Source organism: Pteropus medius, unplaced genomic scaffold (assembly GCF_902729225.1).
Source record: "Pteropus medius unplaced genomic scaffold, Ma_sr-lr_union100, whole genome shotgun sequence".
NCBI classification, from domain to species: Eukaryota; Metazoa; Chordata; class Mammalia; order Chiroptera; family Pteropodidae; genus Pteropus; species Pteropus medius.
Window position 1 is genome coordinate 36,073,396 of NW_024355205.1, and position 16,488 is coordinate 36,089,883.

Consider the following 16,488-nt stretch of genomic DNA (forward strand, 5'->3'; position numbering starts at 1 on the left):
TAGAGGATAGGATTTTTCTCCTCCCTTATAGGCTCATTGTCATCATAACAAACATTTCTGAAAGCTGTGACAATACTCTTCCATCACAGCGCTGGGACTCAGGCTGGGGCTGGAAATCCTGGGGGTGGAGGACCGTCAGGTGTGACCTCAAGGCCAGTCCTTGTGACTTCCAGTGCTGACGCATACTCTAAACATCAGGACTGAAGCTCAGAAAATAAAAAAGCACGTGAGGGCAAAAACGAGTTATACTGGTCAGGAGTTGTATGTCTGTGGCTCGTCGTTCTAAAATTATTTCAGTTTTGAATTATGCTAGGCCTTCAGGGACACATGAATAAGATGCCTACGGCCCTGTGTAGATTTGCAAGTTTATGGGATTAATATATTCACTCCCCAAATCTACCTGTTTTGCCCACCATTTTTTTGGACCAACTGCTAGTACACGGCCTTGTAGGAAATAAAAAACCAAAACCCAAACCTTTTCCCCTACCCGCTTATGTTCAGTGGCTGGGCCCTGTGAATTAAAGTGGCAAAACACAGATTAACAGGAGAAAAAGGTTGCTTCTGTGTGCCTATGGGAGCTGATCAAGGAAGCACCCGTCTGATTAACTGGATAAAGGCTTATATATCCCTAACTTAGTGGGGGAAAGCGGAGGGGGAGAAAAGGCTTTTTGTGGGAAGGACAGACAGGTTTCTCCAGGAAAGTAAAATCGGTTTTGGGAGAACGGGCGGGAGGTAAGGCAGCCTGCGGTGGTGTTTGCCTGCACAGGCGGATGCTCTTTCCCCCTCCGGGGTCGTAAACCGCCTGGAGAAGGGCTTTGGATGAGGTTTTATCTGTCCCGTCTCTCTGGGGGTAGATCTGCCCCGAAGGGGAGTTTGCAGCAACCTTATTTCCCCAAATCGTTGCTTTTAGTCATAAAAGGGAAGAGGCTCTGGGAAGGTGAAGCATCGTTGTTGTTGTTATTGTTGTTTTTGTCTGTTGACTCTCAAACGTCTTCAGCTTAAAATAACCTTTATGCCAAAGTGACTTTTTTCGGGTGGCGTATCCGATGCCCTTCAACTGGGAGGAATAGCGTTTCCCTGTATTTTTTTCGTTCAGGGCCTTACTCTAAATGTTCGACCCACGCTTTCTGTGGGTGCCTGTTCCGTGTAGACACACTTCACCCTGAGTCCCCCGGCGAGGTTGGAATGTGATGGGGGTGACGAGCCAGGTGTTGGAAAAAAAAGACAAATAAGCAAGGACAGTTCGGCACGGTGCTGCACATCAGGTTAGGGGAGATGGGTTTTTTTTCCAGAACTGTCACAGCATTCTGAGAAGCCGGGCCCCTCTGTTTACTTCCGAGGGGTGCGGGAGGCCCCCCGACAGCCTCCTTGGAGTTCTGTGCAAACGCTGCGCAGGAAACTGTGATTTGCTCCTCCGAAGGCCGACGGCCGCATTCCAGAGCCCTTCGCCCTTGGGACTGGTTTTTTTTTTTTCCACCTTTCACAAAAGAACCTGTTCTGTGGATGTGGAGGTGCCTGACTAAAGAAAGAACCGGCTTTGCCAGCCCTGGCCTTTGCCAGAGGCCAGAGGGAGCAAGGCCGGCCAGGCCACTGTCCAAGGACTGGAAGGGCCTGCCAGCCGCCGGGGGTGGCAAAGGGCGGCGGGGCTCAGGTGGGTCTTGGCCCTGCAGGACCTGAGAAGGGCCCAGAAGGAAAGGGACCCAGAGGCGGAGGGGAGGGCACTGTCTGGCCCGAGGCCTCGGCATTCCCAGCGCCTGCAGGGTTTCCTGGGCTGCTGTTTGGGGCTGGCTAATGGTTAACAGCAAACATGCTGGAACGTGCACACCCTCAGGGAGAGAGGGCCTGTGGCTGGTGCAGGCCACCTCCGTGTTTACAGCCTGGCCTGTGACGTGACAGCACCATTTCGTGAGGAACTTCCTGTTCACTGCGGCGGTCGGGTCCATGTTCGCCGGTGGCCAGGCAGAAGCTGTTGCTGAGTTTGTGTGAAGAGAGGACAGAGGCCATGACGCCTTTGGGAGACGGAGAACCTTCTCCGAAGCCCTGAACAGAGGATCTACCTGCCAGAGGCGACTGCCCCAGCGTGCGGTTCCCCGACAGGTATTTGTCTAGCGGCTTTTCCTGCAGGTACCGGGGCTGTTCCGGGGAGCAAGGTGGCTTCCACCTGTTGTCCTAGGGAACGTGTGGGACGATCGAACCATATTCTGGTTCCCAACTTCCACAAAGTTAAAAACGGAAAGAGCGGGCTGCTCGGAGTGCAGGAATTTGAGACGCTTGAATCAAGCAAGCGTCCCCTACATAGTGAGCTGTTCTCAGGGACGGGCCGAAAGCTGAGGCTCGAGGGATCAGGATTCAAATGCTGGAACATGACTGTGACTCATGGTGTTCGTCGGGCAAACGTTTATAGGCCATGCGATGACAGGCCGATGAGAAGGCCCGGAGGATGCTGAGGTCTCTGCACGTGGTGGGTGATATGGCGCTCAGCCTGGCAGGGAGGGCCAGTGTGCCTTCCCACGGAGGGACACACAGAACTGGGGTATCAGGAGTGTGGGGGTGCCGGTGCTTTTGCATTTAGTCCTGGCGGTTTGCAGGGAGCCCCTTGTATGGGTCTGTGGCAGTTAATTCTCATGCACTGTGAGAAGCATTTCTCCTTTCTCTTTGTTTTGGGGTGCCCGCTGCTGCCTGAAGCAGGGCAGGCTCCTTGAATGTTGATATCGCGCTATTTCCAAGAACCCGGAAATAAGCCTTTGTGTGTCGGGTGACTGAGATCACAGTTTTCTTCTTGAGATGACTGTCTTGGTGGCCAGATGGATCTGAGTGATTTGGCCTTCTCGGGACATTAAGAAATTGGTTGGGGGTTAAATATCCTGTCTATTTACTACAATTTAATAAGACAAGATTTTAAGAAGACTGCAGTTTTTCAACTAAAAGTAGGTAATTCAAGTCTTCCACAATGAATCGGATGAGAAGTTACAACTCAGAGACCCATCAGACTACTCCACAGAGATGGACTTGCAATGTCCCTGGCACAGGTTCTCATTCAGTTAAAGCGACTTGTCTGATGTCAGCTTTACGACAGTTCCTTCCCGCACGTACCCTTCAGGTCCCGGCTCCTATCAAACCCACATCTGCAGTAACCTCCCAGCTGGCTCCCTCTAGCTCTCAGCGTGTTTGCCCAGTGCCTGCCCCGGGTTCTGCCGGGCTCATTAGAAGCGGAGTCATTCGCCCTGTGGAGAATGAGCGAGACAGGACTGTGAGGACAGTGGCAAAGTGAAGCATTTAATCAGTCAGGCCACCAGCCCTTAGTCTGCAGCCTGACTCACTTTCTGTATCCGTGACTCCAAGTATTTCCGAATGGACCTTAGGCTATTTTCGCGGTTTCGATAGATGACGCCGTGTCGTAATTTGCATTTATTGCTTTTGGTGAAACGTGTCGACTTTTATGACTGGACGGCTCAGTTTCTCCTTTATCCTCTGCTGGAATCTGGCATTCGCGGCGAGGTGATGGGGAGAGCTGTTGACCGGTCCAGTTGTATTCACTGAACCCTGAAAGTTGGTAGGTGATTTATTCGAGGCTTCGTAATTGGGGGTCTTGAACCCATGTCGGGAGGCCGCGATTGCAGTTCGGGCCGTGTGCAGCCTCCGTGCCACCTGCCGATGAGGCGTCCATCAGGGGACTTGCTGACTCTGTGTTGCGTGATCGCAAGGGGCGGCTTCCACAAGGGCCCGGCGGTCCAGCACAGACGCTGCAACCTAGTGTGTGGCCGAACGCGAGGACACACACCGACTCGGCTTTCCAAAGGCATCGGACGGCAGTGGGGTGGAACCCACATCCCTGCTCATGGGCCGTGAGATACGTAAATGACACCGGCAGCGACGGTCCCGGAGTCTTTGCGATCCTTCACGCGGCTGGTCGCGTGCTGGGGACTTCCCGGGCCCCGTTTCAGGTCCTGTGCTTCTGCGCGTGGGCCTGCCTCCTATGGCCTGTAAGAGGCCCCCGGGTGATATGTCGGCGCATCACACAAATCCCGCCGTGGGGCTCCGACCGACCCGGTACCCCACATTCTGGAGGGATGAGGTGGATTCCCCAGAGCCAAAGTGAAAGCTGCCCCCGGTCACTGCACCCCACACATTGGTGGTCGAAGAACGTTTCAGATCAAGAGACTCTTTTCTGAGGTTAAGGGGCTGTTTTTCGTAAAAGGTTTATGATATGTTGGGTGGGTGACTTAGCCCTAAACGCCCCAGTGGGGCCAAGCCGCGCTGGTGGCCGCCTCGAAGAGAAGGAAAAGAAGAAAAACGCAGAGGCGGAGAGCAACCGAGAGGGTTGTCGAAGAGCCAAGGGGTTGACGGAAAGGCCACGAGGTGCACGGGACATGATCCCGCGTGCGGCCGAGGGGCCATCGAGACCGTGCTTGGTCCCCTGCTGGCCTCCCTGACCTCTGACCGCCCCCCTCCCAATCATCCCTCACTCTGTCCCAGACCAGAGCCCTCTCTGTCGTTCTTCCAATGTGCCAGGCACGGTCCCACCCCGGAGCCTTCGCGCCTCCTGCTCCTCCGCCTGGAAGGTTGTCCCGCAGGTGTCCACATGGTGTCACCTCCCCGCTTCGCTGTTCAGAGAACCCCTTCTCGGGAGCCTTCCTCCGAGCTCCCGATTCGAGGCGATGGCCAGCCCAGCCCCAGCGACGCCCCCTCACACACACTCTCCTGTTCTATTTTTCCCTCATCCCCACCGCCTTCTAACTGGCTTACGATCTAGTTCTTCATCTCGTCGTCCGCTTTCCCTTTACAATGTAAACACCGTGGGCAGGACTTATTTTTTTCTCAGTGATGAAAGCACCGTGGCTGAGACGATTGTAGGAAGCCCAGGCTCTGGGCCAGGAGTCCGGCTGTCTTGGCGGTCCAGCCGCATCCAAAAATGTATACATGAGCTTGGGAGAAAGACCCTAAGCTACAGTTCTCACGCTTGAGCAGGTACCAGGATGCGACATTGTTTCATTGTTTAGACAGGTTGCCTCCGGGGCCCCTGACCCGGCGGGTCCGGGCTGGGCCCAAGCACCTGCTTTTCGGATAAGTTCCCAGATGAGGCTGCTGCCGCTGAGCACGCCGAGAAGTGCTGACTCGTCCATCCTCGGACTCACCGGGGCTGGTCCGGAATCCCCCAGCTGAATGGTAAGTGCCCATCAGGGATCGACTGGAGCCTTTCTGCTTTGTTCTCCCAGGTGGGGAAGACGATGAGGAGATGGAGGGCAGCTGCAAAGGCATCCTGGCTGTGCTGGTCATCCTGGCTGGTCTAGCAGGTAGGATCACGTGAGCTTGCTGGAATGCTCCAGGGCATCCTCTTGAAGTGGGTGGTAGGAAGCTCAGGGGAGGCTGCTGGGCACATGGTGCCAGAAGGTTCTTCCTTAGGCACGTCCCACATGGCCCCCTTGTTTTTCCCCTGAAATTTTGTGTTACAGGCACAGACGGCCTTGGTTGAGGCCAAAAATGGTTATTCCAGGAGGGCGAGTCTTACGGGCGAATTCTAGAACCTCCTGGGGAACGGGGTCCATCGCAAACACTGAGCCCCTCCGATGCTTCATCTGGGGAAGGCTTGGGAAGAGACGGCTTTGTAGACTTGGCTTTGAATAGCTGAGGGCGACCTCTGTGTGCACCCGAAGGGCTCCTGCCCGCCCTCTCCTCCGTGCTGAGCCCCCAGGGTAGTGGAGTGCATGGAACTTGACCCCCTTATCTATTCACTTGGTGAATATCCACCGAGGGCCTCTCACGCACCATTTAGTTGAGGCGCTGGGATGCGATTATGAGCCAAAGCAGGAAGAATCTTTGTGACAAAGAGGTTTAGAGCCTAGTAAGGGAAATGGGCATTAATTCATAGAAAAATCAATATTAAAGTACCCCTGCGACAGTTGCTTCACTGATATAACAGCCTCTTATAGGGTAATTTAGCCTAAATCGGGTGCTCTGAGGGGCCCTCTGAGAAGGAGACACTCGGCTGGGAGCTGAGGAGTAAGCGAGGAAAAAGGCACGCCAGGCTGGTCACTGCCCGTGCAAAGGCCCTGGGACCAGAAAGTTAAATTGAAGACACTTTGGTGGCCAGAGGGTGGAGTCAGGGTCTTAAGATGTGATAATGTTGGGGATTGTCTGGTCTTTATCCTAAATGATGGAAATATTGAAACAAAGTGTGGGGTGTGCAGGTGGGAAGTAGCGGAGGGTCCCTGATAACACGGGTTTTTTTAAAAAAAAATTTATATATTTTTCCAATTATATTAGTTTCAGGCGTACAGCACAGTGAGTAGACATTTCAATAACTTGTGAAGTGATCACCCTGATGAACCCAGTACCCACCTGACACCACACATAGTGATTAAAGCACTATGCTCCTCATCTGTGCTCTACATCCCCAGATGATTTGTATCTACCAATTTATACCTCTTAATCCCCACCGCTGACACCCACCCCACCCCTCAATTCGACAGCCATCAAAGTGCTCTCTGTATCTATGAGCCTGTTGCTGTTGTCTGTTTGTCCTGTTCTCTACATTCCACATGGAAGTGAAATCCTGTGACATCTTTCTGTCTGACTTACTCCGTCAGCACAGTATCCTCTAGCTCCTTCCATGTTGTTGCAGATGGCGAGATTTTTTTTTTTTAATGGCTGAGTAATAGTCCATTGTATAAGATGTACCACCTCTTTTTTTAATCCATTCATCCATCGGTGGACACCCAGGTTGCCTCCATATCTTGGCTACTGTAAGTAATGCTGCAATGAACACGTGAATTCTCATGTCCCTTCAAAGTAGTATTTTGTTTTTTTTTCTTTCCATTTTACTCTTATCACTCAATCAGAAGGTTTTTTTTTTTTTTTTTGAATACCCAGAAGTGGGATTACTGGGTCTTTCTTTGTCTCTTGTTGTAGCCTTTGTTTTAAAGTCTATTTTGTCTGGTGTAAGTATTGCTCCTCCAGATTTTCTTTTTCATTTCCGTTTTCATGAAATATATTTTTCCATCTCTTTACTTTCAGTCTGTGCTTGTCTTTTGATCTGAAGTCTCGTATAAGCAGCCTATGGAAGGATTTTGTTTTCTTAATTCTTTTAGCCACCCTATGTCTTTTGACTGGAGCATTTAATCCATTTGCATTGTCACTGGATATGTAGTTATTGCCATTTTATTATTTATATTTTTGATTTCTTCTTAAAGAAGTCCCTCTAATGTTTCTTGTAATACTGGTTTGGTGATGATGAACTCCTTTAGCTTTTTCTTATCCGGGATGATCTTTATCTGTCCTTTAATTCTAAATGATAGCTTTGCTGGGTAGAGTGATCTTGGTTGTACGTCCTGGGGCATCCTAGGATTTGCATATGTCTTCCACCCACACTAGGCTTGGAGGTGCCTGGGGGAGGCTAAGCTGCAACCGAGGCCAGCTACTGCTAGTACCAGGCTAGGGGCTGCTCGGCAAGAGGTACAGGACACGCCGAGGCCAGATGCTGCTTGTTTGGGGTTTGTGAACCTTTGAGAGATTTTAGGAAAGTTTGTCGCCTGAGCCAAGACAGGCCATTTGTATGGAAAAGTCACTGGAGGCGGCTTAGGTGGGCCCGCATGTTGAGTGGGGTGAAGTCTCAGGGAATCACCTGGGCAGAGGGAAGGGCGTTAGGTACGTTGATGGAGACTCAGATATGGTACCGCCCTGTGTCTGCATGCTGGGAGCAGGGAGGGCTCAACCAAAAAACGATGCCCTCTGCCAACACTTCTGTCTGGAGAAAACCACCCCTCCAGCCCTGATCTTGAAGTCAGACACCTCAGTTCCTCCCTGTATGTCCCTGGCACCTTTTGAACTGTTTCCCTAGCGCTAGAGCTCACAGAGAGTGAGTCCATCAGTGATAAGTCTGCGTGGGCTCTTTTAGAGGATGCCTGGGCCTCCAGCCGCCCTCTGTCTCACTCAGCCACAATCTCTGCTTGCTTTTGCAGCCAGAGGTTGTGCAGACTGCTCTTCCTGGCACTGGCAGTAGGAATCCTTCTGGGTTGGAGAGCCTGGTGTGGGGCTTGGAACACCTCGCTCCTCAGGGGGACCTCCACAGCTGAGACATCCCTCCCGATTTTTAACCAGCTCACGTGGATGTGGGGCCAGCTCATTCCACATCTCTGTCCATCCTACCAGTCTCAAGGTGGCTTCTTCTGTGTGTCCTTAGTTCTCACTTCTGTTCAGCTAGACTTTAGGTGATTCTCAATGATGGTTGTTCTGTAGTTTAGTTGTAATTTTGATGTGGTTGTGAAAAGAGGGGAGCACAGCTTTTATCTATCCACCATCCTGGTCTCACACTGGTGTGTCGAGAAGGTCCTCCCTGGCTGCCACGTGGAGAGCAGTGTTGGGTGGTGGTGGCACAGCGGTGACGCTGGCACCTCCTGCCATATCTCAGCAGGCAGCTCAGACCCTCCTTGGGACCCCTTCCTCACTTCTCAGGTTCTCTCTGATGTTCCTGGTCCCACTTTCTCTCCTCCTGGCCTCCACCTTATTTCCTTCTCTCCCTTCCGACTTTTAATTGTCTGCTTTCCTATTCATTTTCAATATGATGTAAGAGATGAGAGAAGGTGAAGTCTACAGGTGCAGCAAAGGGAGCCTGAGAAGAGGAGAGTGGGAGAGTACAGGGTCCACGCCCCCCACGCCAGGAAGGCAACCAGCTGCTATTCCAGGGAGCTGAGAAAAAGCTGGTGCTGGAGGCTGGGACTTACGTTCAGGGTCGGGAGCCACGGAAGCTGCAGACGTGCTGCTGTGTGAATGGTTTTAGCTTTGCAGACAGTAGGATGCAGGGGGAGGAAAAGCTTTTCAACCTGGGGCAGCAGCCTGGCATCTGCGTGGAGATGCTGGTGCAGTAGGACCCCTGGGGCAGTTGAGGAAGCAAGAGGGCAGGGCTGCGGTGTGGGTCTGGGAACTGGAGAGTGTCTTACAAGTGGATAAACCCCTCTGAGGGTGGTCCTGGCATTGGGAGACCACTGTAGCTGGTGCCCACGGGACGTTCTTTCCTATGGCTCTGCCCCTGATTCGCTCTTTGCTCCTCAAAGAGAAAGAGAGAACAAAGGGGAAAGGGAGGTTTTGTGTTGAGGCAGGCGGCTATTTGATTAAAAGTGTTACATACGGTTTTCTCATATTTGTTCTGGGTGGGGCAGCGTCACACACACCACCAGCTGATAGGATACAGGAGATAAAAGAATGAGGTTTCAGGACGTCACATTACCAGAAATGCAGCTTCTGAGTCACAAGGAGGAGCCGGAGGGGAGTTTGCTTATTATGGTGGGAGCAAAGATTGCAGGCAGCATTGTCAGGGCAATTTAGTGGTGAGGGTCTGGCGCCTCCTGTTTAATTTAAAGACCAAGTTCAAACTCGAAGAGTTTGGTTCAGGTCCCCCCTCCCTCTCCTTCGCTTCCCTAGCTGCCAAGTGAGGTACGTAGCCTGCGTGTCTTCTTGGTCACATGTGCAGTCTGCTGGGTATTTAATGATTGGCTTGGAGCCAACCATGTCCTGGAGTGCAACAATCTACTGCCCTCCAGGCGGTGAAGGAACCGTGGTCTCAGACGGGCTCCCTTATTCTGTTGGAGCTGCTTAGACTGAGCTGCTTGCTGGGCAAGCCCGAGTCTCACCCACCCCTGCACCCCTGAACCTCTGCACCCAGCCCATGGGCTCTGTCCAGTTCACTCCCATCAGCGCGAGTCAGGAGTGGGGAAGAGCGCTGTTTTCACAGTAAGGGGTGTGAGAACGTCTGTCTTTCTTCTCTCGGGGTGTAGATTTGCTTGTTTTGTACCTTTTGTCCTTCTTCTTAAGATGAAGGACAAAAGGTACAAAACAAGCAAATCTACACCCCGAGAGAAGGGTTTGTGGAAAGAGCCCAGTTGGCACAGCAGCTATGGCTTTCCCGGGGAGCCACATCTGATTCCCCTGCCTCAGGCTTTTTTCCTTTTATAAAATCCGAGATCAGAGGGATCCTGGGATCGGAGGGACTTGCCCAGGGGTAAGGGAGAAGACTCCATCTACGTTGTTATTTAAGTCACACTTTCTCCTTTTTTTCTATCATGGTCAGAGGCAAAGCAAAGAATAGAGATGAACTTTACCCAAACACAGGATTGGCTTTAGTTAATTCTGACCTCCCCTTAGTTCTGCCTCTCAGAGCCCAAGGTCCCCTCCTTGACCTTGGCTGCCTCCCTGCCCAGTTTTGCTGACCCCCAGCGCCCTCTCTGTGCTGCGTTCATTCTCTCCTATTAACCTGTGCCTGCATCGTATTCCCAGAGTGCATTGTGGGTACTCAGGCAAAGGGTACTGTGTTAATGCATGTTCAGCCATGTGCTCTCTCCCCAGAAACCTTTAGAGCTGTAACGAGATTCCTTTAAAACTTGCCTTACCACTTGACCTTATAAGGTTGAAAGGAAAAGGAGGAGCTGCAGTTATTTGGGGGTACTCCATGTATTTGGCAGGGTGCCTGGTCTACCCACAGGGTCACATGACTCCAGACAGCAATAGGAACCCCTCATAGTCTCATCGATGTGGCAGGGGTGCGGTCTGCCAGGGCATCTTTTTGCTATAAACCCTGAGCAAAATCAGAGGGAGGAAGGAGTGGGAAGTGGGGAAATTCAGAGTGGGAAGGTCTGAGGTCGGGTTCCAGTGTCGCCACTGTGACCCAAGTCCTGGGATGTTGCTGGTCTTTATTTCTTCAACATTAAAACATAGTTGGCGAAAGATGGAGGTAGCGGTCTTGAAGACTAGCCATTGCTCTGCGAGTTCTACTTCGAATTATTATTACAGACCTGGGAAAGTCTAGAGAAACCCTGGCCATCAGTTCGCTCTTCCAGGGTGATTAGAAAACCAGTTCCCACATGGCCAAGACGTTTCTTGAGCTCTTCTGGGGTAGAACACTCCACATCTCAAGTGATCATGACCAAGTTCCTGAGAGCTGGAAGACCAATCAGAACTGCCGATCCAGTTTAAACCAGTGTCAGTGTGTGTCTGGTGAGCAAGGGGCAGAGCATTGTGAAAAGTGTGCAGGAAACAAGTTTACTGTAATATGATTTCCTTGGCTCGTCTTGTAGGTCAACACAACGCCATCCTTTCTTGCAGGTCACGTAATGGTGACTGCTTACCGAGCACCTGAGCATCATGTCTTGTCCATAGCTTTATGTGGATCGTCCTATTTGGTTCTTGAAACAAGTCACTGTGGTGCTAGTGTCCTTGATTTGCAGCCGAGGGGAGTGGGGCACGGAGGAGTGAAGATGACTTGCCCGGTGAGCCTGGAGGCTCGCTTGCAGTCTGCGGTCTTACACTCTAGGACCATCTGCGCACCTGCTGGAGGTGTACACCCAACACTACATGTGGTCAGATGTTCTGTGAGGCTGCTGAATGTATCCTTGAATGTTCTAATTAAGGGATTCTACTGCTGTACATCCTTCTACCCATTTTCCTCTCTGTCTCTCCCACCTGAGTATCTTCTAGTCCTTAAGAGGAGGGGCGTGGCCTCAATGACAGTCCAGTCGTTTGATACTTGGAGACTGACGTCCCCATTGCTGTGTGGAAGTACATGCAGGACGAACTTTCATCTCTGTTCAGCTGTATTTCTTCCCTCTCGACCTTGTTCATCCCCCAGCCTCAGATGCTGTCCTAAGCACCGCATTGGGGGGCTCCAGAGTGCAGGGAGCATGCATGGGCCATGATCACGGCATCCCAGGGTCCTCATCCTCTTTGTGAAGACAAGTTACCCCACTTTTCCCTATGAGCGTTGGGATCTCCTCAGAGGCTGAAATCAAAAGTCCTCTACATTTCACTGTGAGAAAAATGCTCATTTCATGTGGAGGCTGAAAACTTGCCTAACGTAGCAGAGATGGGCTAGTGGTGGCTTTTTGGCCAAGCTGGGGTCAGATACACAAGCTAACACCCAGAAGTGGAGGAGGAGCTTGGCTCGCTCCTCTCCCAATCCTGCTGGGACTGCCATCAACTGGGGTATGAGCGGAGGGGTGTGGAGGAGGGTCTCACGAGGCTTCCTGTCCACTGGAAGCTCCTGAGCTACTGGGAAGACATGGTGTCTGAGCTGTTAGACAGTCATCCCCAGGTCACGACTTGTATGCCAAAGGGTTAAACTCTATCTTTGACTAATGCAGATTCACTGGTTGTCTCCCAGCTTCTGCTTCCAGCAACCAAATCATAGAAGGACCCAAGAATGCAACGGTACTGGTGGGCTTGGAGGCCCGCTTCAACTGCACCATCTCGCAGGGCTGGAAGCTCATCATGTGGGCTCTGAATGGCACTGTGGTCCTGAGCATCACGCCCAAGGAGCCCATCATCACCAACGACCGCTTTACCTCTGCGAGTTATGAAGAGGACGGTAACTTCATCTCTGAGATGATCATCCACGACGTGCAGTTCAGCGACGCGGGCCATATCAAGTGCAGCCTCCAGAGCAGCGACCATGACGGGTCTGCTTTCCTTTCAGTGCAAGGTGCGCAGATAGGTAGCTCTGACGAGGAGCCTTTGGTGGCCGCTGGGTTCCACGTCAGAGGAACGGAAGGGACATTCTAAAGTTCGTGTCATGCATGATGACATATGGTGTTTACCCACAGGAGGCGTTATGCTTAGAATTATTCTGAACCGACGAAGGTTTACTGTTTTATTTTATTTCTCTCCTCTCTTCCCCACTGACTCTTTCTACTCCCTTCTGTTCTGTTTCTCTCCCTCTCTCCTTCCATCTTTCCTTTCCTTTTCTGCAGTTGAGATTCTGAGAGACAGGTTTTATCACTTTCCCATCGAATCCATTTTGGTACCAAGTAGCTTTTCTGGAAATACATCCTGGAAGTCTTCTGGGCCAGTCACCATCGCGTGTCTCTGATTTAGAGAGAGTTGGCAGACATCTCTCTTTCTCCAGGTTTTCATATACTTGACTCTCTTTCTTTGCTTTGCGTCATTTATTGACTTTAAATCATACTTTACCTGTTCCCCCTTTTCAGCTGAATTTCCCCAATTTATTACTCTTCCCTGCCCTCAGTGGTTCTTACGGTCAAAAGTGTGTGTTCACTAAACATAAGAAAAATCTTTTAGAGAAAAGAAAAGAGTGAACAAAATTTCTAACAATGGAGAACTTGTTTTCCATTTTCAAAGTTGGTTTTGAGATGCTGAAGATCATGCCACGTAGCGAAAAAAATTAAAAAGATGCTTTAGAAGGACTCAGAACATCTTTATCAAAGTTTGATCACTTATGCATTCCTAAAAAATGCAATTCTGTACTCTTTATTGATGCATTGGTGCTACACAGCTCCTGCTTTCCATGGCAGCATTTCATACAACAGACCACACGTGCCTCTGAAAATTTTCTTATGTCTATTTATTTGCTTGTCTAGGAGAAATTTCCAAAGATTCGATCTGCATTCATGTTGCCATCAAATCAAATATTTGGTGCACATACATGTCTACCTAATTCTGCTTGCGTTTTTACATTTAGCTCAATTGTTATGTCCTTTCTGTTATGTATCTTTAATTGTATGTGGTTTAATTAGAGGCACAATGACATGATTTTATGAGGCTCCCTGGATTACTGGCCTAGTTTGCATGACCAGATTCTTATTATAATAATTTGTGATATAAGGGAAAGAACACAGGAAAAGGAATCAAAGATATGCATTCTGGTTTAGCTTTCATCAGTTACCTACCTTGGTGACTCCAGAACTGGCTCATTTTTTTCTTTAAAATAGGGACGAGACTCTTCTGCTCACCTCTCAGATTTTCTCTGAGGACCAGATAACAAAATGACTGAGATGGTTTGAGGACTCCAAAACCCTAGCAGTCTAGTGGCCGACTGCAGATTCGGGAGCCTGACGGGGCTTCAGGGGCCAGCTTTATTACTGAGTAACGGTGTGACCGTGGACATATTACTTCCTGACCTTGTGCTGTAGTATCCTCACCATACGGCTATTGTGAGATCAAATGAGTGGGTCTCTGTGAAGTCTCTAGCATAGCACCTGGCTCAATGCAATCCTGGATAGTCATTCGCTATAATATATTACGTCCCCAATAGGAGCATGCCATTGTGTTTGGCATTTAAAGGGGACACGGAGGCGAACAGAGTAAGGCACAGTCCTGCCCTCTAGAACCTTACAGGGAGAATCAATAACACAAAGGCATGAATGACAGTGGTGCAGGGTAGAAGTTGGCAAGGGCAATGGGAGAGAGACAAGCTCGGGTTCAAATTGGGAAGGGAGATGAGAGAATCAGCTATGTATCCAAGGAGAAGGTGCCATTAGAGGTGTGCCTCAAAGGTCTGTAGTCGACAGGCGAGATGGGGGAGCGAGAGAGGAGGAGGGCACCCCTGGGTCAAGGAAACAGATCACAGGCATGACTCGTTATTGCTATGCCTGTGGCGTATCAGGTTCACGAGGCTGTGTGGTTTTATCTTTTCCCAAAGCTACACATCTGTAAAGTATCTTCAGACATGAATCTTTATGTGTTAATAATGACTGTAGCTTTTGGTTTTAAAACAGATAGACAAACACATGTCTAGGGAAGTTAAAGTCTTATCCAAGGTCCCGAGGGAGGAAACGTGTAAACCAGGACAGAACTCGAAAGCTTTACCCTGGCGCTTTGTTCTTGTAGGAACAAATGTTCTATGAGCAACAGGGTATCTTTCAAGGGGAAAAGAATCTTGAAAAAAGAGGAAACATCCAATCTATTTTGAGAGTGAATTCAGAGATTGCTTTATCAGCCAGAAAAAATAAAGAGAACCGACATGACTCTGTATCGAGTCATCCAAAATCACCTCGTGTGAAGCGTTTGTCACGCTGCTGGATAACCTTTGTGAAAGCCAATGAGGAAAAGTTGGATCGTAAATATATACAGAAGGAAGAAATGCTTCCGATTTTCGCATTTGTCCATTTATTATCCAACCTGCCAATTACTCACATGCCGAACTCTAGACCTCTTGCGTTTCGAGAGCCATTTTCTTCTGGCATTAATGGAGGCAATACCATGCCTTGGGGTTTCTGTCACCTTAAACCTCTCCACCAAATGGAATAATGAATGAGCCAAAAGAACAAAGACAAAACCGTGACTCTCTCGTTGTTGCGGCCTCATGGCTGTGTCCTTGAATTAGCGAAGGTGCTTTACTTCCTCCCAGAGAGTATTCAGGAAAGGTAATTGGAAATCGAGCATTCCAGAATAAGAGCTTTCAGAGCCGATCCAGTTCAGACCCGTCTGGAAACTCTCGGGTGTCCCCTAGACTCCTTCGGGGCGGTCTGTGAGGTCACGACTGTTTACATAATAACACCAAGATGTTACTTGCCTTCCCCACGCCCGTTCTCATGGGTGCACAGGGAGTTTCCCAATATACACTGGAGAAGTCGACATTACTCAGTGGACCAGTGTTTTCCCGATGACTGACGTATGAGGGTAACAGAGCTGTTCGAAGGGCCAGATAGAACAATAGGTTTTAATGTAACACAACCTAGTTTTTTTTTTTTTTTTAATGTAGTTTCAGATTCTACCAACCTCTAAGAGACCACTACTTGTCAAGTTTTGGTATGGTATCAAAGAATATCCATGATTATTTGAAAAGTCTGTAAAATGCCCCTCATCATTTCAATTATATATCTGTGTGAAGTCAGATCTTCTTTATAAATTTCAAATGAAGCAATATATCGCAACAGATTGAATAGAGGCGATGGGAGAATCCAGCCAGATGTTAAAGAGATTTACATAAATATAAAACAATATCACTCTTACTAATTTATTTTAATTTAAAATAGTTTTTGTAAAAATAAAAATGTATTAATCTATATTAACATATAATGACAGTGTTATTTTTGAGTATTTAAAAATAAACAAATATTTAATTCTAATTGCAAACATGGTAAGTAACGATAGATATAACCCACATAAACAAAAGGTCTTTGGAGTCTTCAGTGATTTTTAAGAGTGTATAAGGTACAATAAGGATTGATAACCACTGATCTCATTAAATCATCTCATTGGACAGGTAGAACAGAGCCTGAAAATTTTAGTGACTTGCCCAAGGTGATGGCAATTTTGTGGGAAAGCCAGGATTGAGAACAGATTTTTTGATTTTAGTCCTGTGTTCTTTCCATTCTATTACGCAACTGGAAGGTCTGAATACTTTAATTGGAATGTTTCAACGCATCTGTGTTTCATGAAGGCTGTGTCTTTAGCAGGGCCAAACCTCAGGTTATTTTAGTAACACTGGCACACACCAGTGTTATTTTCAGATTGCTTATTTCTAGTGTGAACACTAGCACATGCAAGCGGGTCTGTAATAAAGTTTTCAATAATTTATCTGAGTAATATATTCTGATACATGATCGAGGGTAGTTATTGCTTTAATTAAATTCGATTTTGATTTAACTTGTAACTAGAAAAACATTTTAAGGCATATCGTAGTAAGTGATATTTAAAAATGTGACCCCATATGCTCTCAAAAAAGAGAATCTGACTGACCAACAGGACCTCCCATGAGACCTA

At 49.0% G+C, this 16,488-nt stretch overlaps 1 protein-coding gene across 4 annotated transcripts in view; it reads left to right on the plus strand.

Annotated features, from left to right (window-relative positions):
- The first annotated feature begins 1,868 nt into the window (after positions 1-1,868).
- IGSF5 (immunoglobulin superfamily member 5) overlaps positions 1,869-16,488 on the plus strand; it is a 37,068-nt gene continuing 22,448 nt past the window's right edge. The window contains exons 1-3 of one of the 4 annotated variants that reach the window (XM_039857390.1): positions 1,871-2,097; positions 5,217-5,294; positions 12,149-12,466. In XM_039857390.1, the coding sequence (XP_039713324.1) occupies positions 5,237-5,294; positions 12,149-12,466 (376 nt within the window). In that variant the 5' untranslated portion in view covers positions 1,871-2,097; positions 5,217-5,236. Of the gene's footprint in view, positions 2,098-5,216; positions 5,295-12,148; positions 12,467-16,488 lie in introns of all 4 variants that reach the window. The other 3 variants (XM_039857388.1, XM_039857387.1, XM_039857391.1) reach the window with 3 other exon arrangements.